The 24,772-nt window shown below is 49.5% G+C and overlaps 1 protein-coding gene across 1 annotated transcript in view; it reads right to left on the reverse strand.

Moving 5' to 3' along the window:
- Positions 1-1,053: 1,053 nt before the first annotated feature.
- The window catches only part of LOC137309196 (EEF1A lysine methyltransferase 3-like), a 37,186-nt gene continuing 13,467 nt past the window's right edge, over positions 1,054-24,772 (reverse strand). Inside the window, exons 2-3 of the mRNA XM_067977460.1 lie at positions 8,110-8,221; positions 1,054-1,451 (exon numbers count right to left, since the gene is read on the reverse strand). Coding sequence (XP_067833561.1) covers positions 1,054-1,451; positions 8,110-8,221 — 510 coding nt within the window. The remainder of the gene's footprint in view (positions 1,452-8,109; positions 8,222-24,772) is intronic.

The following is a 24,772-nucleotide window of genomic DNA, read 5'->3' on the forward strand; positions in this document are numbered from 1 at the left end:
GTTAGAGTTAGGGTAAGGGGGTTAGGGTTAGGGTAAGGGGGTTAGGGTTAGGGTAAGGGGGTTAGGGTTAGGGTAAGGGGGTTAGAGTTAGGGTAAGGGGGTTAGGGTTAGGGTAAGGGGGTTAGGGTTAGGGTAAGGGGGTTAGAGTTAGGGTAAGGGGGTTAGGGTTAGGGTAAGGGGGTTAGGTTTAGGGTAAGGGGGTTAGAGTTAGGGTAAGGGGGTTAGAGTTAGGGTAAGGGGGTTAGGGTTAGGGTTAAGGGGGTTAGAGTTAGGGTAAGGGGTTTAGGGTTAGGGTAAGGGGGTTAGGGTTAGGGTAAGGGGGTTAGAGTTAGGGTAAGGGGGTTAGAGTTAGGGTAAGGGGGTTAGAGTTAGGGTAAGGGGTTTAGGGTTAGGGTAAGGGGGTTAGAGTTAGGGTAAGGGGTTAGGGTTAGGGTAAGGGGGTTAGAGTTAGGGTAAGGGGGTTAGGGTTAGGGTAAGGGGTTAGGGTTAGGGTAAGGGGGTTAGAGTTAGGGTAAGGGGGTTAGAGTTAGGGTAAGGGGGTTAGAGTTAGGGTAAGGGGGTTAGAGTTAGGGTAAGGGGTTTAGGGTTAGGGTAAGGGGGTTAGAGTTAGGGTTAAAGTGTTAGAGTTAGGGTAAGGGGGTTAGGGTTAGGGTAAGGGGGTTAGGGTTAGGGTAAGGGGGTTAGGGTAAGGGGGTTAGGGTAAGGGGGTTAGGGTAAGGGGGTTTGGGTTAGGGTTAAGGTGTTAGGGTTAGGGTAAGGGGGTTAGGGTAAGGGGGTTAGGGTAAGGGGGTTTGGGTTAGAGTTAGGGTAAGGGGTTTAGGTAAGGGGGTTTGGGTAAGGGGGTTAGGGTTAGGGGGTTAGGGTTAGGGTTAAGGTGTTAGGGTTAGGGTAATGGGATTAGGGTTAGGATAAGGGTGTTAGAGTTAACTCTAAATCCCACTCTCTCCCTGCAACCTCCTCCGGCACCATTCAGTTCTCTCACTCTGGCCTCTTGTGCTTCTCCCCATTAGGAGACCTTTAACTGCCTCCACTGTTTTCTCTGGAACTCTTTCCCTAATAAACACCAGGACCTTTTTTGGTCACTTTGTACAGGTTGATTTTATCACCTGGGACCATGTGAATAATCTCAGAGTTAAAATACTGCGGAATGAGCTTCTCATAAAAATCGATTGCTCCGATGGCCTGAAGCATCTTCGAACACAGGTAAATGATCGTGTTTTGGTTGCTCAGATGTTGCAGGGTCTTTATCAGTGAGTGGAAATCACATGGATTGTAGACGATGTCCGAACCCAGGATGAAGTCATAGTCTGTGGGAAAGTGTTCATGGTTTTCACCCCACGAGAGAGCAGAGACTTTTGCCTGCTGCACAATGGAAGAGGGGATATTTCTGGCCACATTGAATATGATTTGATTCAGAACTTCTGGTTTGTCTGTCAAGGTCACGTCTCCACCTGCCAAAAGAATGTAAAAGATTAATGAGGTGTCTCCACTTATTGTTTCTCTGTGACAGCAATCTGTAAATGGTAAATGGAGGCAAAAGGGATTCTGGGGCAAAGCTCATTAACACAACAAAGAGTTTTAAATGTAATGATGAACTTCTGCAGTGTCACAGAATTGAAAGACAAGAGAAACAGCGAGCAGGCAGCAAGTTAGATGAGCTGTTACATGAGCACAGCGGTTATTTTACTGGATTAGTAATCCAAAACTCCTGACTAAAAATCCAGGAATTTGAGTTAAAATCCAACCATGGCAGTTTGAGAATTTGAATTCAGTTCAAAAATGTGTAAATAAAAAGCTGGTATCAGTAAAAGGGGAGAACATGAGTTTGTGCCAAAAGAAGATAAGAAATAGGAGCAGGAGTAGGCCGTCCGGCCCCTCGAGAAATAGGATCAGGAGTCGGCCGTAGGCCCCTCGAGAAATAGGAGCAGGAGTAGGCCGTCCGGCCCCTCGAGAAATAGGAGCAGGAGTAGGCCGTAGGCCCCTCGAGAAATAGGATCAGGAGTCGGCCGTAGGCCCCTCGAGAAATAGGATCAGGAGTAGGCCGTACGGCCCCTCGAGAAATAGGAGCAGGAGTCGGCCGTACGGCCCCTCGAGAAATAGGAGCAGGAGTCGGCCGTAGGCCCCTCGAGAAATAGGAGCAGGAGTAGGCCGTCCGGCCCCTCGAGAAATAGGAGCAGGAGTAGGCCGTAGGCCCCTCGAGAAATAGGATCAGGAGTCGGCCGTAGGCCCCTCGAGAAATAGGATCAGGAGTAGGCCGTACGGCCCCTCGAGAAATAGGAGCAGGAGTCGGCCGTACGGCCCCTCGAGAAATAGGAGCAGGAGTAGGCCGTACGGCCCCTCGAGAAATAGGAGCAGGAGTCGGCCGTAGGCCCCTCGAGAAATAGGATCAGGAGTCGGCCGTAGGCCCCTCGAGAAATAGGATCAGGAGTCGGCCGTAGGCCCCTCGAGAAATAGGATCAGGAGTAGGCCGTAGGCCCCTCGAGAAATAGGAGCAGGAGTAGGCCGTACGGCCCCTCGAGAAATAGGAGCAGGAGTAGGCCGTAGGCCCCTCGAGAAATAGGAGCAGGAGTAGGCCGTACGGCCCCTCGAGAAATAGGAGCAGGAGTAGGCCGTAGGCCCCTCGAGAAATAGGAGCAGGAGTAGGCCGTAGGCCCCTCGAGAAATAGGAGCAGGAGTAGGCCGTAGGCCCCTCGAGAAATAGGAGCAGGAGTCGGCCGTACGGCCCCTCGAGAAATAGGAGCAGGAGTAGGCCGTAGGCCCCTCGAGCCTGCTCCTCCATTCAATCAGATCATGGCTGATCTTCAAACTCAACTCCACTTTCCCGCCCGATCCCCATATCCCTCGATTCCCCGAGAGTCCAAAAATCTAGAAATTATCAACATCATCAAAACCAGCTCAGCTCCAACTGTAACAAACTGAGGCCGTAGCATAAAACCGCTGAGGGTGAGTTTGTAGCCGGTTTATCATCTCTCCCGGTTTTTATTTTCAGCTATCGACTCACTATCGCGTGTTTCAAATTACATCACCAAGTCAATATCGACCCAAAGTGACCATGAAGCTGTCGGATTATCGTAAAAACCCAACTGGTTCACTGATGCCCTTTAGGGATGGAAACTTTGACCAATCTGGCCTGTGTGGAGCTTCAGTCTCACACCAATGTACTTGATTCGAAACTGCCCTCTGATACGGCCTTGTACTTGTAAGCCATTCAGTCGTATCAAAACAAGAATAGAATCATCGAAATAGAATCACAGAAAATTTAGGGCACAGAAGGAGGCCGTTCGGCCCATCGAAAATGAGCCACCCAGCCTAATCCCACATTCCAGCACTTGGTCCGTAGCCCTGTAGGTTACAGCACTTCAAGTGCACATCCAGGTACTTTTTAATGAGTTGAGGGTTTCTGCCTCTACCACCCTTTCAGGCAGTGAGTTCCAGACCCCCACCACCCTCTGGGTGAAAAAAAATTCTCCTCAATTCCCTTTAATACTTCTACCAATTACTTTAAATCTATGCCCCCTGGTTATTGACCCCGCTGCTCAGGGAAATAGGTCCTTCCTATCCACTCTATCTGGGCCCCTCTTAATTTTATGCACCTCAATTAAATCTCCCCTCAGCCTCCTCTGTTCCAAAGAATACAACCCCAGTCTATCCAATCTATCATCACAGCTAAAATTCTCCAGTCCTGGCAACATCCTCGTAAATCTCCTCTGTACCCTCTCTCTCGAGCAATTACATCCTTCCTGTAATGTGGTGACCAGAACTGTACGCAGTACTCAAGCTGTGGCCTAACTAGTGTTTTATACAGTTCCAGCATAACATCCCTGTTCCTATATTCTATGCCTCGGTTAATAAAGGAAAGTATCCCGTATGCCTTCTTAACCACCTTATCTACCTGTCCTGCTACCTTCAGGGATCAGTGGACATGCACTCCAAGGTCCCTCACTTCCTCCACACCTCTCAGTATCCTCCCATTTATTGTGTATTCCCTTGCCTTGTTTGCTCTCCCCAAATGCATTACCTAACATTTCTATGGATTGAATTCCATTTGCCACTTTTCTGCCCACCTGACCAGTCCATTGATATCTTCCTGCAGTCTACAGATTTCTTCCTCACTATCAACTACACGGCCAATTTTTGTATCATCTGCAAACTTCTTGATCATGCTCCCTACATTTAAGTATAAATCATTGATATATATTACAAAAAGCAAGGGACCTCGTACTGAGCCCCGTGTAATCCCACTGGAAACAGCCTTCCAGTCACAAAACACCCGTCGACCATTTCCCTTTGCTTCCTGCCACTGAGCCAATTTTGGATCCAATTTGCCACTTTCCCTTGGATTCCATGGGCCTTTACTTTTTTGACCAGTCTGCCATGTGGGACCTTGTCAAAAGCCTTGCTAAAATCCATGTAGATTACATCAAATACACTACCCTCATCGACCCTCCATGTTACCTTCTCAAAAAATTCAATCAAGTTAGTCAGACACGACCTTCCCTTAACAAATCCATGCTGACTGTCCTTGATTAGTCCGTGCCTTTCTAAGTGATGGTTTATCCTGTCCCTCAGAATTGATTCTAATAATTTGCCCACCATCGAGGTTGGACTGACTGGCCTGTAATTACTTGGTCTATCCCTCGCTCCCATTTTAAACAACGGTACAATGTTAGCAGTCCTCCAATCCTCCAGCACCACGCCTGTAGCCAGTGAGGTTTGGAAAATGATGGTCAGAGCCTCCGCTATTTCCTCCCTGGCTTCTTTTAACAGCCTGGGATACATTTCATCCGGGCCTGGTGATTTATCTACTTCCAAAGATGCTAATCCCCTTAATATTTCCTCTCTCACTATGTTTATCCCATCCAATATTTCACACTCCTCCTCCTTAACTACAATGTCTGCATCGTCCCCCTCTTTTGTGAAGACAGACGCAAAGTATTCATTAAGAACCAGACCCACATCTTCCTCCTCCACACACAGGTTACTATTGTGGTATCTAAAAGGCCCTACTCTTTCTTTAGTTATGCAATAAAACTGTATAGAACACTCGTCTGTGACCAAGGCATATAATTCAGACACAGAAATGCACCCCCCACCCCCCCAGCCCAGTTTCCCCTTCGAGATTCTCCTCTCTATCAACTAGGGACAGGTGTCAGAGCTGGGAGAGCTGTCTCACAAACTAGTCAAGCAACATTCTGACATACTCAGAGAATCAGATCTCTCCTCACACAGAGGACTCCCTCCATCGTGTCGTGTGGCACTCCCACCGTGCTGAGTGGGATAGATTAGTAATAAATCTCGCAGCTCAAAACCGGGCATCCATGAGGTGCTGTGGGCCATAAGCAGCAACAGAATTGTATTCCAGCACAATCTGTCACTGCCGGGCCCAACATATCCCTCACTTCTCCATCAGCCTGAAGCCAGGTGACCAAACCTGATTCAAAGAGGAAGGTCGAAGGGCATGCCAGGAGCAGCAACAGGCCGACCTGAAAATCAGGTGCCAACTTGGTGAAGCTACAACAAAGGATTACGATGGATTATAAACAGTGAGGGCACCATTCTATGCACAGAGCTCAGCACTCCCAAAACCAACCAATCAGGTCAAAGCTCGGAAATCCGACCAGAGACTCTCGCGAATCCTGGTCCAAAATTAAGCAATTAATGGGAGAAAGAGGCTCCATGAACACTCCCATCCTCAATAAGAGCGCAGACCAGTCTTCAGCTAATTCGAATCACTCCACGTGATATCAAGAAACGGCTGAGTGCACTGAATACAGCAAAGGCTGTGGGCCCCGACAACATCCCAGCTGTAATGCTGAAGACTTGTGCTCCAGAACTAGCTGCGCCTCCAGCCAAACTGTTCCACTACAGCTACAACACTGGCATCTACCCAACAATGTGGAAAATTGCCCAGGTACATCCTATGTACAAAAAGTAGGACCAATCCAATCCAGCCAGTTACCGCCCATCGGTCTACTCTCAATCATCAGCAAAGTTTCGTTGACAGTGCTATCAAGCGGCACTTACTCACCAATAACCTGCTCAATTTGGGTTCCACCAGGACCACTCAGCTCCACACTTCATTATAGCCTTGGTCCAAACAGGGACAAAAGAGCTGAATTCCAGAGGTGAGGTCAGAGATGAGGACTGCGCTTGACATCAAGGCAGCATTTGACCGACTGTGGCACCAAGGAGCCCTAGTAAAATTGAAGCTAATGAAATCAGGGGGAAAACTCTACAGTGGCTGGAGTCATACCTAGCACAAAGGAAGATGGTTGTGGTTATTGGAGGCCAATCATCTCAGCCCCAGGACATTGCTGCATGTGTTCCTCAGGGCAGTGTCCGAGGCCCAACCATCTTCAGGTGCTTCATCAATGACCTTCCCTCCATCATAAGGTCAGAAATGGGGATGTTCGCTGATGATTGCACAGTGTTCAGTTCTATTCACAACCCCTCAGATAATGAAGCAGTCCGTGTCGGCATGCAGCAAGACCTGGACAACATCCAGGCTTGGGCTCATAAGTGGCAAGTAACATTCGCACCAGACAAGTGCCAGACAATGACCATCTCCTACAAGAGAGAGTCTAACCACCTCCCCTTGACATTCAATGGCATTACCATCACCGAATCCCCCACCATCAACATCCTGGGGGTCACCATTGACCAGAAACTTAACTGGACCAGCCGTATAAATACTGTGGCCACAAGAGCAGGTCAGAGGCTGGGTATTCTGCGACGAGTGACTCACCTCCTGACTCCCCAAAGCCTTTCCACCATCTACAAGGCACAAGTCAGGAGTGTGATGGAATACTCTCCACTTGCCTGGATGAGTGCAGCTCCAACAACACTCAAGAAGCTCGTCACGATCCAAGACAAAGCAGCCCGCTTGATTGGCACCCCATCCACCACCCTAAACATTCACTCCCTTCACCACCGGTGCACAGTGGCTGCAGTGTGGACCATCCACAGGATGCACTGCAGCAACTCGCCAAGGCTTCTTCGATAGCACCTCCCAAACCCGCGACATCTACCACATAGAAGGACAAGGGCAGTAGGTACATGGGAACAACACCACCTGCACGTTCCCCACCAAGTCACACACCATCCCGACTTGGAAATATATCACCGTTCCTTCATCGTCGCTGGGTCAAAATCCTGGAACTCCCTTCCTAACAGCACTGAGGGAGAACCTTCACCAGATGAACTGCAGTGGTTCAAAAAGGCGGCTCACCACCACCTTCTCAAGGGCAATTAGGGATGGGCAATAAATGCCGGCCTCGCCAGCGACGCCCACATCCCGAAAATGAATTTTAAAAAAGGTTGGACACAGGTCCGCAACATTGATTGTCGAATTTAGCCTGATATCTTAGCATCATTTCATTGAACAGATCAAGTGTACTAAAGGTGCTATTGACAGCTAATGTCTGAACATTGGGAGAACAATCCCTGGATTTATTCGACAGACATGCTTACTGTTTCACGGGACCTAATTTGCCCATCAGTTGGGTGCTGGACACATGGCTGGAGCTGAGAAGGGCTTAAAAACATTAACAAAAGCTACAGCTTCCCCGTTAAATGTCCAATCAGACTCGAGATGTTCAGGATGCTGTGGAAATATTAGTGAATGTTGACAGGCCATTTCTGATCGGTGTTCAGTTCGCAGCTAATCAGCGAAAGGAGAAATGTGTTCAAAAGGTTAACGTTCACATTTACCGGATTCACACATTTACCGGATTCTCACGGATCAGCAGCAGATGAACTGAGATCCTGCTCCCCGATGGGAGGAGGGACTTGGTCCAAAATGGCGGGTGGAGCAGCTCAATCTGGAAAGCTGTGACTGTTTTGAGGCATCATTCTTATTACCTGATGTTAGGGTCCTGTGCATTGAAAGAATTCTCTTTCAAACAGATCAAAACTAGAGGTGAAGAACTGTCAACAGTAAAGACCTCAATAGAAGAAGAGACTGCAGTGTTCACAAACCATACATGGAAGTGGGGGTTTCATTCCCCCAATCACCAGTCAATACCGTGGCCATTCTCACTATAACCGTCCTGCTCCATTCCAGTTCATCACTTTCCCTCACACATGCAAAGTGTGGACCCTTTAACTCACCCAACAGGATGGCAAGAATCCCCACGATCCCAGTGCCCGACCCCAATTCAATCATCTTCTTCCCAGAAAAACTGATCTTCTCTTTCTCAAAGAACCGGCAGAGAACGAGTCCCTGAAACAAAATGTGGCATAAACGTTAGAATTAGTTCACCGAGAACTTTCTGAAGCCCAGTTCATACTGCAAGAAAGGGCAAAAGGGAGGGTTCAAGGGAGGGTGCAAGGGTGGGTGCAAGGGAGGGTGCAAGGGTGGGTGCAAGGGAGGGTGCAAGGGAGGGTGCAAGAGTGGGTGCAAGGGTGGGTGCAAGGGAGGGAGCAAGGGAGGGTGCAAGGGAAGGTTCAAGGGAGGGTTCAAGGGAGGGTGCAAGGGTGGGTGCAAGGGAGGGTGCAAGGGAAGGTGCAAGGGAGGGTGCAAGGGTGGGTTCAAGGGAGGGTGCAAGGGTGGGTGCAAGGGAGGGTGCAAGGGTGGGTGCAAGGGTGGGTGCAAGGGAGGGAGCAAGGGAGGGTGCAAGGGTGGGTGCAAGGGAGGGTGCAAGGGAAGGTGCAAGGGTGGGTGCAAGGGTGGGTTCAAGGGAGGGTGCAAGGGTGGGTGCAAGGGAGGGTGCAAGGGAAGGTGCAAGGGAGGGTGCAAGGGTGGGTGCAAGGGAGGGTTCAAGGGAGGGTGCAAGGGTGGGTGCAAGGGAGGGAGCAAGGGAGGGTGCAAGGGAGGGTTCAAGGGAGGGTGTAAGGGAGGGTTCAAGGGTGGGTTCAAGGGAGGGTGCAAGGGAAGGTGCAAGGGAGGGTGCAAGGGTGGGTTCAAGGGAGGGTGCAAGGGAGGGCAAAAGAGTAGGTGCAAGGGAGGGTGCAAGGGTGGGTTCAAGGGTGGGTGCAAGGGAGGGTGCAAGGGAGGGTTCAAGGGAGGGCAAAAGAGTGGGTGCAAGGGAGGGTGCATGGGAGGGTGCAAGAAAGGGCAAAAGGGTGGGTTCAAGGGAGGGTGCAAGGGTGGGTTCAAGGGTGGGTGCAAGGGAGGGTTCAAGGGAGAATGCAAGGGAGGGTTCAAGGCACTAAATAGTTCCAAGGGGGATATAAACCAGTTATGGTCATACCTAGCACAAAGGAAGATGGTAGTGCTTGTTGGTGGCCAATCAGCTCAGCCCCAGGGCATTGCTGCAGGAGTTCCTCAGGGCAGTGTCCTAGGCCCAACCATCTTCAGCTGCTTCATCAATGACCTTCCCTCCATCATAAGGTCAGAAATGGGGATGCTCGCTGATGATTGCACAGTGTTCAGAACCATTCACAACCCCTCAAATAATGAAGCAGTCCGTGCCCACATGCAGCAAGACGTGGACAACATCCAGGCTTGGGCTGATAAGTGGCAAGTAACATTCGCACCAGACAAGTGCCAGGCAATGACCATCTCCAACAAGAGAGAGTCTAACCATCTCCCATTGACATTCAACGGCATTACCATCGCCGAATCCCCCACCATCAACAACCTGGGGATCACCATTGACGAGAAACTTAACTGGACCAGCCATATAAATACTATGGTTCCAAGAGCAGGTCAGAGGCTGGGTATTCTGCAGCGAGTGACTCACCTCCTGACTCCCCAAAGCCTTTCCACCATCTACAAGGCACAAGTCAGGAGTGTGATGGAATACTCTCCACTTGCCTGGATGAGTGCAGCTCCAACAACACTCAAGAAGCTCGACACCATCCAAGATAAAGCAGCCCGCTTGATTGGCACCCCATCCACCACCCTAAACATTCACTCCCTTCACCACCGGCGCACTGTGGCTGCAGTGTGTATCATCCACAGGATGCACTGCAGCAACTCGCCAAGGCTTCTTCGACAGCACCTCCCAAACCCGCGACCTCGACCACCTAGAAGGACAAGGGCAGCAGGTACATGGGAACAAGGGATATGGGGAAAATGCAGGAACAGGGTACTGAGTTCGACGATCAGCCATGAACATATTGAATGGCGGAGCAGGCCCGAAGGGCTGAATGGCCTACGCCAATGTTGTCTAGGATGGTGGATACACCACCCATGGTGTCTAGGATGGTCGATACACCGCCCATGGTGTCTAGGATGGTGGATACACCGCCCATGGTGTCTAGGATGGTCGATACACCGCCCATGGTGTCTAGGATGGTGGATACACCGCCCATGGTGTCTAGGATGGTCGATACACCACCCATGGTGTCTAGGATGGTCGATACACCGCCCATGGTGTCTAGGATGGTGGATACACCGCCCATGGTGTCTAGGATGGTCGATACACCGCCCATGGTGTCTAGGATGGTCGATACACCGCCCACGGTGTCTAGGATGGTCGATACACCGCCCATGGTGTCTCGGATGGTGGATACACCGCCCATGGTGTCTCGGATGGTGGATACACCGCCCATGGTGTCTAGGATGGTGGATACACCGCCCATGGTGTCTACGATGGTGGATACACCGCCCATGGTGTCTAGGATGGTGGATACACCGCCCATGGTGTCTAGGATGGTGGATACACCGCCCATGGTGTCTACGATGGTGGATACACCGCCCATGGTGTCTAGGATGGTGGATACACCGCCCATGGTGTCTACGATGGTGGATACACCGCCCATGGTGTCTAGGATGGTGGATACACCGCCCACGATGTCTAGGATGGTGGATACACCGCCCATGGTGTCTAGGATGGTCGATACACCGCCCATGGTGTCTAGGATGGTGGATACACCGCCCACGGTGTCTAGGATGATCGATACACCACCCATGGTGTCTAGGATGGTGGATACACCGCCCATGGTGTCTAGGATGGTGGATACACCGCCCACGGTGTCTAGGATGATCGATACACCACCCATGGTGTCCAGGATGGTCGATACACCGCCCATGGTGTCTAGGATGGTGGATACACCGCCCACGGTGTCTAGGATGATCGATACACCACCCATGGTGTCTAGGATGGTGGATACACCGCCCATGGTGTCTTGGATGGTGGATACACCGCCGATGGTGTCTTGGATGATCGATACACCGCCCATGGTGTCTTGGATGGTGGATACACCACCCACGGTGTCTAGGATGGTGGATACACCGCCCATGGTGTCTTGGATGGTGGATACACCGCCCACGGTGTCTAGGATGGTGGATACACCGCCCATGGTGTCTAGGATGATTGATACACCGCCGATGGTGTCTTGGATGATCGATACACCGCCCATGGTGTCTTGGATGGTGGATACACCGCCCATGGTGTCTTGGATGGTGGATACACCGCCGATGGTGTCGAGGATGGTGGACACACCGCCCATGGTGTCTAGGATGGTCGATACACCGCCGATGGTGTCTAGGATGGTGGACACACCGCCCATGGTGTCTCGGATGGTCGATACACCGCCCATGGTGTCTAGGATGGTCGATACACCGCCCATGGTGTCTAGGATGGTCGATACACCGCCCATGGTGTCTAGGATGGTGGACACACCGCCCATGGTGTCTCGGATGGTGGATACACCGCCCATGGTGTCTAGGATGGTCGATACACCGCCCATGGTGTCTAGGATGGTCGATACACCGCCCATGGTGTCTCGGATGGTGGATACACCGCCCATGGTGTCTAGGATGGTCGATACACCGCCCATGGTGTCTAGGATGGTGGACACACCGCCCATGGTGTCTCGGATGGTGGATACACCACCCATGGTGTCTAGGATGGTCGATTCACCGCCCATGGTGTCTAGGATGGTCGATACACCGCCCATGGTGTCTCGGATGGTGGATACACCGCCCATGGTGTCTAGGATGGTCGATACACCGCCCATGGTGTCTAGGATGGTGGACACACCGCCCATGGTGTCTCGGATGGTCGATACACCGCCCATGGTGTCTAGGATGGTCGATACACCGCCCATGGTGTCTCGGATGGTCGATACACCGCCCATGGTGTCTAGGATGGTGGACACACCGCCCATGGTGTCTAGGATGGTGGATACACCGCCCATGGTGTCTCGGATGGTCGATACACCACCCATGGTCTCTAGGATGGTGGATACACCGCCCATGGTGTCTAGGATGGTCGATACACCGCCCATGGTGTCTAGGATGGTCGATACACCACCCATGGTGTCTAGGATGGTGGATACACCGCCCATGGTGTCAAGGATGGTGGACACACCGCCCATGGTGTCTCGGATGGTGGATACACCGCCCACGGTGTCAAGGATGGTGGACACACCGCCCACGGTGTCTTGGATGGTGGATACACCGCCCATGGTGTCTACGATGGTGGATACACCGCCCATGGTGTCTAGGATGGTCGATACACCGCCCATGGTGTCTCGGATGGTGGATACACCGCCCATGGTGTCTCGGATGGTGGATACACCGCCCATGGTGTCTCGGATGGTGGATACACCGCCCATGGTGTCTCGGATGGTGGATACACCGCCCATGGTGTCTCGGATGGTGGATACACCGCCCATGGTGTCAAGGATGGTGGATACACCGCCCATGGTGTCTACGATGGTGGATACACCGCCCATGGTGTCTCGGATGGTGGATACACCGCCCATGGTGTCTAGGATGGTGGATACACCACCCATGGTGTCTAGGATGGTGGATACACCGCCCACGGTGTCTAGGATGGTGGATACACCGCCCATGGTGTCTAGGATGGTGGATACACCGCCCATGGTGTCTAGGATGGTCGATACACCACCTATGGTGTCTAGGATGGTGGATACACCGCCCATGGTGTCAAGGATGGTGGACACACCGCCCATGGTGTCTCGGATGGTGGATACACCGCCCATGGTGTCTAGGATGGTGGATACACCACGCCTGGTGTCAAGTTGGGTATAAACTTAGTTCACAGTGCCAGTTTGGGTATTATCATAGAATCATAGAATCATAGAAGTTACAACATGGAAACAGGCCCTTCGGCCCAACATGTCCATGTTGCCCAGTTTATACCACTAAGATAGTCCCAATTGCCTGCACTTGGCCCATATCACTCTAAACCCATCTGACCCATGTAACTGTCCAAATGCTTTTTAAAAGACAAAATTGTACCCGCCTCTACTACTGCCTCTGGCAGCTCGTTCCAGACACTCACCACCCTTTGAGTGAAAAAATTGCCCCTCTGGACCCTTTTGTATCTCTCCCCTGTCACCTTAAATCTATGTCCCCTCGTTATAGACTCCCCTACTTTGGGAAAAGATTTTGACTATCTACCTTATCTATGCCCCTCATTATTTTATAGACTTCTATAAGATCACCCCTAAACCTCCTACTCTCCAGGGAAAAAAGTCTCAGCCTATCCAACCTCTCCCTATAAGTCAAACCATCAAGTCCCGGTAGCATCCTAGTAAATCTTTTCTGCACTCTTTCCAGTTTAATAATATCCTTTCTATAGTAGGGTGACCAGAACTGTACACAGTATTCCAAGTGTGGCCTTACTAATGTCTTGTACAACTTCAACAAGACATCCCAACTCCTGTATTCAATGTTCTGACCAATGAAACCAAGCATGCTGAATGCCTTCTTCACCACCCTATCCACCTGTGACTCCACTTTCAAGGAGCTATGAACCTGTACTCCTAGATCTCTTTGTTCTATAACTCTCCCCAACGCCCTACCATTAACGGAGTAGGTCCTGGCCCAATTCGTTCTACCAAAATGCATCGACTCACATTTATCTAAATTAAACTCCATCTGCCATTCATCGGCCCACTGGCCCAATTTATCAAGATCCCGTTGCAATCCTAGATAACCTTCTTCACTGTCCACAATGCCACCAATCTTGGTGTCATCTGCAAACTTACTAACCATGCCTCCTAAATTCTCATCCAAATCATTAATATAAATAACAAATAACAGCGGACCCAGCACCGATCCCTGAGGCACACCGCTGGTCACAGGCCTCCAGTTTGAAAAACAACCCTCCACAACCACCCTCTGTCTTCTGTCGTCAATCCAAATTTTGTATCCAATTGGCTACCTCACCTTGGATCCCGTGAGATTTAACCTTATGTAACAACCTACCATGCGGTACCTTGTCAAAGGCTTTGCTAAAGTCCATGTAGACCACGTCTACTGCACAGCCCTCATCTATCTTCTTGGTTACCCCTTCAAAAAACTCAATCAAATTCATGAGACATGATTTTCCTCTCACAAAACCATGCTGACTGTTCCTAATTAGTCCCTGCCTCTCCAAATGCCTGTAGATCCTGTCTCTCAGAATACCCTCTAACAACTTACCCACTACTATTAACCAGTACTTGATTCCAAGGAGGACATATCAATCAGTGCATGGTGCCGGGGAGGTTATAAACCGAGTGTATAGTGATAAGGAGGGCATAACCCCAGGATATGGTACCATGGAGCGTATAAACCTTGTACACAATGCAAGAATGTTATAAACCCAGCATGTAGTGCCAGGAAGGAGGCAAACTCGGTACATGTGGCCAAGAGGGTAAAAACAATGTCCGTGGTGCCATGGAGGATACAAAGACAGTACAAGGAGCCATCGATGGTTTAAATCAGGTGTAGAGTATTAATTGAAAGAGACAGAGATCAATCGATGGTGAATATACTGAGGGCTAATGTCAGTGAGTTGAAAAGGGACCCGGCCCAGGTTGACTGGAAACAAAGATTTACTGTAAAAACAGTAAATGAGCAATGGGAGGCCTTCAGGGAGGAGATAGATTCGGTACAAACTGAACACATTCCTCTAAGGGGGAAAGGAAGGGAGTCCAAAGCTGGAGCTCACTGAAAAATTAAAAATATAGAGATTAAAATGAAATAGAAAAAGGAGGCTAATGATAAATTCATAATAGAGTAGAGAATCAAGCTGAATACAGAGAGTGCAGAGGAGAACTGAAAAAGGAAATAAAAGGGGCCAGAGAGTGTTTGAGAAAATACTGGTGGACATAAAGGGAACAGTAAAATCTTTCATAAACATATCAATCGTCAAAGGATAGTCAAAGGAGGGTGGGGTCGATTAGGGACCAAAAAGATTGTCTTGTGGAGTCACAGCTGAGGTACTGAATGAAGGCTTTGCATCTGTCTTCACAAAAGAAGAGGATGCTGCCAATTTCACGGTAAAGGAGGAGGGGTTAGAGAAATTGGATTGGATAAAAGTTGTTAAAGAGGAGATACTGAAAAGGCTGGCAGTGCTCAAAGTAGAAAAGCCACCCGGTCCGGATGGGATGCATCCTCGGTTCCTGAGGGAAGTAAGGGTGGAAATGGTGGAGGTACTGGCCATAATCTTCCAATCCTCCTTGGATATGGGAGTGGTGACAGAGGACTGGATGGTTGCAAATGTTAAACCCCTGTTCAACAAAGGAGAGAAGTATAACCCTGGCAACTACAGGTCAGTCAGCCTAACATCACTGGCAGGGAAATGCATAGAGCCAATAAACTGGGACAAAATTAATTGTCACTTGGAAAAACATGGTTTAATAAATGACAGTCAGCAGGGATTTCTTAAAGGCAACTTGATTGAGTTCTTTGATGAAGTAACGGAGAGGGTTGATGAGGGGAGTGCGGTTGATGTTGTGTATATGGACTTTCAAAAGGCATTTGATAAAGTGCCACGTTATCGATGTGTTATAAAGTGCCACGTTATCGATGTGTTATAAAGTGCCACGTTATCGATGTGTTATAAAGTGCCACGTTATCGATGTGTTATAAAGTGCCACGTTATAGATGTGTTAGTAAAATTGAAGCCCGTGGTCAGTGGCAGCGTGGATACAAAATTGGCCAAGGGACAGAAAACAGAGTGGTGGTGAATTTTCAGACTGGCAGGAAGAATATAATGGTGACCTCCGGGGGTCGGTGTTAGGACCAATGGTCGATTTGAGAGAAATTAATGACCTGGACTTAGGTATAGGGGGCATAATGTCAAAGTATGCAGAGAAATGAAACTTGGAAATGTAGTGAACAATGTGGAGGATAGTAACAGACTTCAGGAGGACACAGACAGACTGGTGAAATGGGCAGACACACGGCAGATAAAAATTAACACAGAGAAGTGTGAAGTGATGTATTTTGGTAGGAAGAATGAGGAGAGGCAAAATAAACTAAATGGTACAATTTTAAAGGGGGTGCAGGAACAGAGAGACCTGGGGGTGTATGTACATAAATCATTGAAGGTGGCAGGACAAGTTGAGAAGGCTGTTAAAAAAGCACATGTGATCCTTGATTTATAAATTTAGGCAGAGAGTACAAAAACAAGGAAGTTCTGCTAAACGTTTATAAATCACTGGTTAGGCCCCAGCTGGAGTATTGTGTTCAATTCTGGGCACCACACTTTAGGAAGGATGTCAAGGCCTTGGAGAGGGTGCAGAGGAGATTTACTAGAATGGTGCCAGGGATGAGGGACTTCAGTTAGGTGGAGTGACCAGTGAAGCTAGTGGAGTTGAGTTCGGAGATCATCCATGATCTGATGAATGACGGAGCAGGCTCGAGGGGCCGTATGGCCTACTTCTGCTCCTATTTCTTATGTTCTTAAGCTGGGATTGGTCTCATTAGAGCAGAGAATGGCCTCCTTCTGTGCTGTATGATACTATGAAATCAAGTACATGGTGCAGGAATGACATACACCGACTACATGTCCCTAGACGTGTATAAACCCAGTATATGGTGCTAGGGAGGCTGCAAACTTAGTATATGTTGATCAGAAGGATATTAACTAGTACATGTGCCCAGAAGGATATAAACCTAGTATATGGTGCTAAGGACAATATAAAGCACGCGCACGGTGCCAGAAAGGGTATAAACCCAGTACATGGTGCCAAGGAGTGTGCAAACCCAGTACATGGTGCCAAGGAGTGTGCAAACCCAGTACATGGTGCCAAGGAGTGTGCAAACCCAGTACATGGTGCCAAGGAGTGTGAAAACCCAGTACATGGTGCCAAGGAGTGTGCAAACCCAGTACATGGTGCCAAGGAGTGTGCAAACCCAGTACATGGTGCCAAGGAGTGTGCATCCCAGTACATGGTGCCAAGGAGTGTGCAAACCCAGTACATGGTGCCAAGGAGTGTGCAAACTGAGAGCATAGTACCCGGAAGTGTATAAACCCAGTAACTTTGGAAAGGAGGACACAAACAGTGTACATGTGCTGGCAGGATGCAGAGCGAGCACATGGTGCCTGGGAAGGTGCAAACCCATTACACGGATCTCAGGAGGCTACAAATTCAGTATATCGTGCAAGGCCAGAATAAACCCAGTATATGGTGTCAGAACATAAGAACATAAGAAGTAGGAGCAAGAGTTGGCCATTCGGCCCCTCGAGCCTGCTCCACCATTCAATCACAAAATAGCTGATCTTCGAGCTCAACTCCACTTTCGCGCCTGATTCCCATATCCCTCGATTTGGACCTGAGGGCCATCCTAGGGTTTTAAAAGAGGTGGGGGCAGAGATAATTGATGCATTGGTTGTGATCTAAATGGCCGACCCATTATCTTGAGACTATGACCTCTAGCTCTAGACTCTCCAACCAGGGGTACGAATCTCTCAGCATCGACACTGTCAAGCCCACTAAGAATCTTTTATGTTTCAATGAGATCACCTCTCATTCTTCTAAACTGCAGAGAATATAGGCCCATTCTACTCAATCTCTCCTCATAGGAAAACCCGCTCATCCCAGGAATCAAGCAAGTGAACCTTCGTTGCACTGCCTCTAAAGCAAGTATATCCTTCCTTAGATAAGGAGACCAAAACTGTCGCAGTACTCCAGGTGAGGTCTCACCAATGTATTATAACTATACAACTGTAGTAAGACTTCCTTACTCTTGGACTTCAAACCCCTTGCAATAAAGGCCAACATGCCATTTGCCTTCCTAATTGCTTGCTGTACCTGCTTGTTAAATTATTGTGTTTCTTGTACGAGGACATCCAAATCTCTCTGAACACCAACATTTAATAGTTTCTCACCATTTGAAAAATATTCTGTTTTTCTATTCTTCCACCAAAGTGAATAACCTCACATTTCCCCACATTATATTCCATCTGCCACCTTCTTGCCCATTTAATTAACCTGTCTATATCCCTTTGCAGACTCTTTGTGTCCTCCTCACAGCTTACTTTCCCACCTAGCTTTGTATCATCAGCAAACTTGGATACATTACACTCGGTCCTTTCATCCAAGCCATTAATGTAGATTGTAAATAGCTGAGACCCAAGCACTAGTTGCGACACCCCACTAGAATCAAATCATAGAAAGTTACGGCACAGAAGGAGGCCATTCAGTCCATTGTGTCCGTGCTAGCCGAAAAAGAGCTATCCAGCTTAATCCCACTTTCCAGCACTTGGTCCGTAGCCCTGTAGGTTACAGCACTTCAGGTGCACATCCAGGTACTTTTTAAATGAGTTGAGGGTTTCTGCCTCTACCACCCTCCACCATCCTCTGGGTGAAAAAAGTTCTCCTCAACTCCCCTCTAATCCTTCTACCAATTACTTTAAATCTATGGCCCCTGGCAACTGACCCCTCTGTTAAGATAAATAAATCCTCCATATCCACTCTATCTAGTCCCATCATAATTTTATACACCTCAATTAAATCTCCCCTCAGCCTCCTCTGTTCCAATGAAAACAACCCCAGTCTATCCAATCTTTCCTCAAAGCTAAAATTCTCCAGTCCTGGCAACATGCTCGTAAATCTCCTCTGTACCCTCTCCAGTGCAATTACATCTTTCCTGTAATGTGGTGACCAGAACTGTACGCAGTACTCAAGCTGTGGCCTAACTAGTGTTTTATGCAGTTCCAGCATAACCTCCTTGCTCTTATATTCTATGCCTCGGCTAATAAAGGAAAGTATCCCGTATGCCTTCTTAACCACCTCATCTACCTGTCCTGCTACATTCAGGGATCTGTGGACATGCACTCCAAGGTCCCTCACTTCCTCGACACCTCTCAGTATCCTCCCATTTATTGGGTACTCCCTTGCCTTGTTTGCCCTCCCCAAATGCATTACCTCACACTTCTCTGGATAGAATTCTATTTGCCACTTTTCTGCCCACCTGACTAGTCATACGAACATCAAACATACAAATTAATTGCAGGAGTAGGCCATTTGGCCCCTCAAACCTGCTCTGCCGTTTGATAAGATCATGGCTGATCTGATTGTGACCTCAACCCTACTTTCCCATCTACCCACTATAACCTGTGACTCCCTTATTAATCAGGAAACTATCTAACTCAGCCTTAAAAATATTCAATGACCCTGCCTCCACCGCACTCTGGGGAAGGGAGTTCCACAGACTCACCGCTCTCTGAGATAAAAAAATTCTCCTCATCTCCATCTTAAATGGGAGACCCCTTATTTTTAATCTGTGGCCCCTAGTTCTAGTCTCTCCCACAAGGGAAACATCCTCTCAGTATCTACCCCTTCTGGTCCCCTCAGAATCTTATATGTTTCAATAAGATCACCTCTCATTCTTCTAAACTCCAGTGTATACAGGCCCAACTTGTCCAACCTTTCCTCAAATGATAACCCCCTCATCCCAGAAATCAGTCGAGTGAACCTTCTCTGAACTGCCTCTGAAGCAATTATGTCCTTTCTGAAATAAAGAGACCAAAACTGCACACAGTATTCTAGATGTGGTCTAATCAATGTCCTGTATAACTGTAGTAAAACATCTCTACTTTTATATTCCATTCCCCTTGCAATAAATGACAACATTCCATTTGCCTTCCTAATCACTTGCTGTACCTGCATACTAACTTTTTGTGATTCATGTACTCGGACACCCAGATCGCTCTGTACCTCAGAGTTCTGCAATCTCTCTCCATTTAAATAATATACTGCTTTTCTATTCCTCCTGACAAAGTGGACAAGTTCACATTTTCCCACATTATTCTCCATCTGCCAAATTTTTGCCCACTCACTTAACCTATCGATATCCCTTTGCAGACTCCTTATGTCCTCTTCATAACTTACTTTCCTACCTACCTTTGTGTCATCAGCAAATTTAGCAACCATACATTCGGTCCCTTCATCCAAGTCATTGATATAGATTGTAAATAGTTGAGGCCCAAGCACTGATCCCTGTGGCACTCCACTCGTTACATCTTGCCAACCTGAAAATGACCCATTTATGCCTACTCTCTGTTTCCTGTTAGCTAACCAATCCTTTATCCATGCTGATATGTTACCCTCTACACTATGAGCTCTTATTTTGTGTAGTAGCCTTTGATGTGGCACCTTGTCAAAAGCCTTCTGGAAATCCAAGTACACCACATCCACAGGATCCCCTTTATCTACGTTGCGTGTTACTTCCTCAAAGAACTCTGATAAATTAGTCAAACATGATTTCCCTTTCACAAAGCCATGTTGACCCGGCCCGATTGCATTAAGATTTTCTAAGTGCCCTGCTATAATCTCCTTACTAATAGATTCTAGCATTTTCCCTATGACAGATGTTAAGCTAACTGGCCTGTAGTTTCCTGCATTCTGTCTCCCTCCATTCTTGAATAGAGGAGTTACATTCGCTATTTTCCAATCTGATGGGACCCTTCCAGAATCTGGGGAATTTTGGAAAATTAATACCAATGTATCTACTATCTCTGCAGCCATTTCTTTTAAGACCCGAGGATGAAGTCAGTCAGGACCTGGGGACTTGTCAGCTTTCAGTTCCCTGGTGATTGTAAATGTTTTAATTTCCTCCCTCCCTTTCACCTCTTGATTCACAATTATTTCTGGCATGTTATTTGTATCTTCTACAGTGAAGACGGACGCAAAATATCTGTTCAATTCATCCGCCATTTCCTTATTCTCCATTATTAATTCCCCAGACTCACTCTCTGGAGGTGAGCGCAGTGTAAAAGGAGAGTCTGAGAGCGGGAGGAGAGTCCGAGAGGTGAGCGCGGTGTAAATGGAGAGTCCCAGAGCGGGCAGAGAGTCCGAGAGGTGAAAGCAATGTAAATCTAAGGCAAGTCATGGCAGCAGAGCTCGCACCCATGATATGCTCCTCCTGCACTATGTGGGAAGTCATGGACACTACCAGTGTCCCTGGCGACCATGTGTGCAGGAAGTGTCTCCAGATGCAACTACTGACTAACCGCATTTCGGAGCTGGAGCTGCGGGTGGATTCACTGTGGAGCATCCGCGAAGCTGAGACTATCGTGGATAGCACGTTCAGTGAGGTGGTCACACCGCAGGTAAAGATTACACAGGCAGAAAGGAAATGGGTAACTGACAGGCAGAGTAAAAGGACTAGGCAGGTAGAGCAGGAGTCCCCTGGGGCCATCTCCCTCTCAAACAGATATTCTGCTTTGTATACTGTTGGGGGAGATGGCTTATCAGGGGAAAGCGGCAAGAGCCAGGTTCGGGGCAGCACGGGTGGCTCTGCTGCTCAGGAGGGGAGGAAGAAGAGTGGCAGGGCTATAGCGATAGGGGATTCAATTGTAAGGGGAACAGATAGGCGTTTCTGCGGCCGCAAACGTGACTCCAGGATGGTATGTTGCCTCCCTGGTGCTAGGGTCAAGGATGTCACGGAGCGGCTGCAGGGCATTCTGGAGGGGGAGGGTGAACAGCCAGTAGTCATGGTCCATATCGGTACCAACGACATCGGTAAAAAAAGGGATGAGGTCCTGCAAGGTGAATTTAAGGAGTAAGGAGATAAATTAAAAAGCAGGACCTTAAAAGGTAGTGATCTCAGGATTGCTTCCAGTGCCACGTGCTATTGAACACAGGAACAGCAGAATAGACTGGATGAATGCGTGGCTGCAGGGATGGTGTAGGAGGGAGGGATTTAGATTCCTGGGACATTGGGACCGGTTCTGGGGAAGGTGGGACCTGTACAAACAGGACGGGTTACACCCGAGCAGGACCGGGACAAATGTCCTCACGGGGGTGTTTGCAAGTGCTGTTGGGGAAGGTTTAGAATGGCAGGGGGATGGGAACCTGAGCAGGGAGACAGAGGAGGGGGAAACAAGGATAGAAACAAAATTAAAATGTGAAGAAGCAATAGTGGAAGGCAGAGAAATCAAGGGCGAGAAACAAATAGGGCCATAGTGCAAAATAAAACTAAGATGACTGGCAATCTTAATAAGACTAGTCTAAAGACATTGGGCCCGATTTTACCAGGGGTGCGGGTTCCCGGCGGGTCGGCCTGCGGGCACGTACCAAACGCGTCCGGTGAAATTAGTGGGTTTCCCACGCGATCGTAGCAGGCAAACCACTAATTGGATCCACTTACCTGCTCCTCCGGGTTCCCCACTGCTGATCTGCGCGTCGGGCGGGCTGCGCATGCGCAGTAAGATCTGTCAGCTGGAGGAGCTCTATTTAAAGGGGCAGTCCTCCACTGACAGATGCTGCAACAAAAAGTAAAAATTACAGCATGGAGCAGCCCAGGGGGAAGGCTGCTCCCAGTTTAATGATGCCTCACTCCAGGTATCAATAGATGGGGTGAGGAGGAGGGGGAGGAAAGAGATCATCCCCCCGGTGGGCGGGAGGAAGCAGCCTGCCTCTGCCACCAGGAAGGCCTGGCCCGAGGTGGCAGAGGGGGTCAGCTGCACCACCAACATATCACAAACCTGCATACAGTGCAGGAGGCGCTCCAATGACCTCAGTAGGTCAGCCACAGTGAGAACACGAAGTCTTTCCCCTACACTCCGTCTGACACATCACCGCCCCCACCCCACATCTCCTTCTGCACTGCCAACACTACTCTGTCACATCACCCCTCATACCCACTCAAACCTCATCCTCATCGTATCTGCACCTACTCACCTTACCAGTACTCATCCTGCCACTACCACTCAACCCAATCCTCATACAATCTCATGGCTCTATCTCATACTCACCCTCTGATGCATCTCTTTCACGGCCAGCCTCACTCAACCTGCCACTACCTGTGCTGCAGCCACAGGGCATGCATCACATATGTGCAGTAGGAAGCGTAAGGCAAACGTGCCGTGAGCAGGAAGGGGATGCACAAGGGTGTTTGAGGGTTTGAGGGTTCTTACTTCTATTGAATTAAAGAACAACTCACATCACACAGTATATTGGCACCACTACTGTCATGTCTTCGCGAATCCTGTCCGGTTTATGCAATAATGCCCACTCCTGGGTATCCCTATGAGGACCCACCACTGATGCCACCCAGTGTGTCACTGCAGAGTGGGTGTAGGTGTATTTGCAGGGCTCATCCGCGCAGACGACTGAGAGACACCGGGGATGTCCCCGGTTGCAGCCTGGAAGGATGTGGAGGTGCCCTCACGGGCACCGAAACCCAGGGGGCGTCGGCCCAAAGCATCTACCCGGTCAGGGCATGAACAGGAGCAACCTGCCACCACCTCTGCTGGAGCCACAGGGGTAGCACCACGTAGGGGTACCAGGAAACGAAAACCCAAAGTTCCGTGAGCACACAGGGATTGCACCAGGGTGTTTGTCTATTTGTTATCTTTTTATTTCCAGTCTTTGAATGGCAACACGAAATAAAGTCACTTTTTCTCACCAATGCTGCCACCTCTTGTCCATAATTCTGCGGCTTGTGCAATAGGTCCCTTCCGTGCGGCTCATCATGACGGCGGATACCTGGTCCCACCCATTGGCCACACTACAGTGGGTGCAGGTGTACAGGCACCACTCTTCTGTGGAGGGGGCTGTTATGGCCGCTCCTCTTTGCACGTGATGAGATGTGAACGCCTCAGACAGTCTGATGTTACGAGAACCGTTGACATATGAGTGCCTCCCTGGCCTGACGAGCATCCAGGTGAGCCGGTGTTCAGCCCATGGGTCGTTCCTCCTCCTCCTCCTCCTCCTCCTCCTCCTCCTCATCGTCGTCCTCAATGTGGGTGGTGGATGTGCATGGGGCCTCCTCCAGCGGCACCCCTCTCTGTTGGGCCATGTTGTGCAGGGCACAGCAGACAACTATAATTCGTCCCACTCTGAGTGGCGTGTATTGGAGCGCTCCCCCAGAACGATCAAGGCACCTGGAGCGCATCTGGAGCAGCCCTATAGCCTGCTCAATTGCAGACCTGGTAGCAATGTGGCTGTCATTATATCGACGCTGCGGCTCGGTGATGGGGTTCCTCAGAGGTGTCATAAGCCACGTGTGCAGGGGATATCCCTTGTCACCGAGGAGCCAGCCGTTGACAGTGTTGGGTGCGTGGAAGAGGGGTGGGACAGTGGACTCCCTGAGGACGAACGCATCGCGGCAGCTGCCAGGGTATCTGGCGCACACGTGTAGGAATCTCTGGCGGTGGTCACAGATGAGCTGGGCGTTCATGGAGTGATACCCCTTCCTGTTGATGAACAGTCCTGGCTCATGTGGAGGTGCCCGTATTGCTATGTGGGTGCAATCGATCACACCCTGCACCCGTGGGAAGCCGGCCATGGCATGGAATCCAACCGCCCTCTCCATCTGGCTGCGCTCGTCCATGGCGAAGTTGATGTAGTGCGAGGCCCTGTGGAACAACCCATCGGTGACCTGCCTTATGCACTTGTGTGCAGACGACTGACAGACCCCGGTGATGTCCCCCGTGGCACCCTGGAAGGAACCGGAGGCGAAGAAGTTGAGGGCAGTGGTGACTTTGACGGCGACGGGTAAGAAGATGCTGCTTGGTCCATCCGGGAGCAGCTCGTCATTAAGGAGGCTGCAGATGTCGGCGACTACCTGGCGAGTGACTCTGAGCCTCCGTATGCACTGCTCCTCGGGGAGGTCCATGAAGCTGAGCCT

This window comes from Heptranchias perlo, chromosome 3 (assembly GCF_035084215.1).
Source record: "Heptranchias perlo isolate sHepPer1 chromosome 3, sHepPer1.hap1, whole genome shotgun sequence".
Classification (NCBI taxonomy): domain Eukaryota; kingdom Metazoa; phylum Chordata; class Chondrichthyes; order Hexanchiformes; family Hexanchidae; genus Heptranchias; species Heptranchias perlo.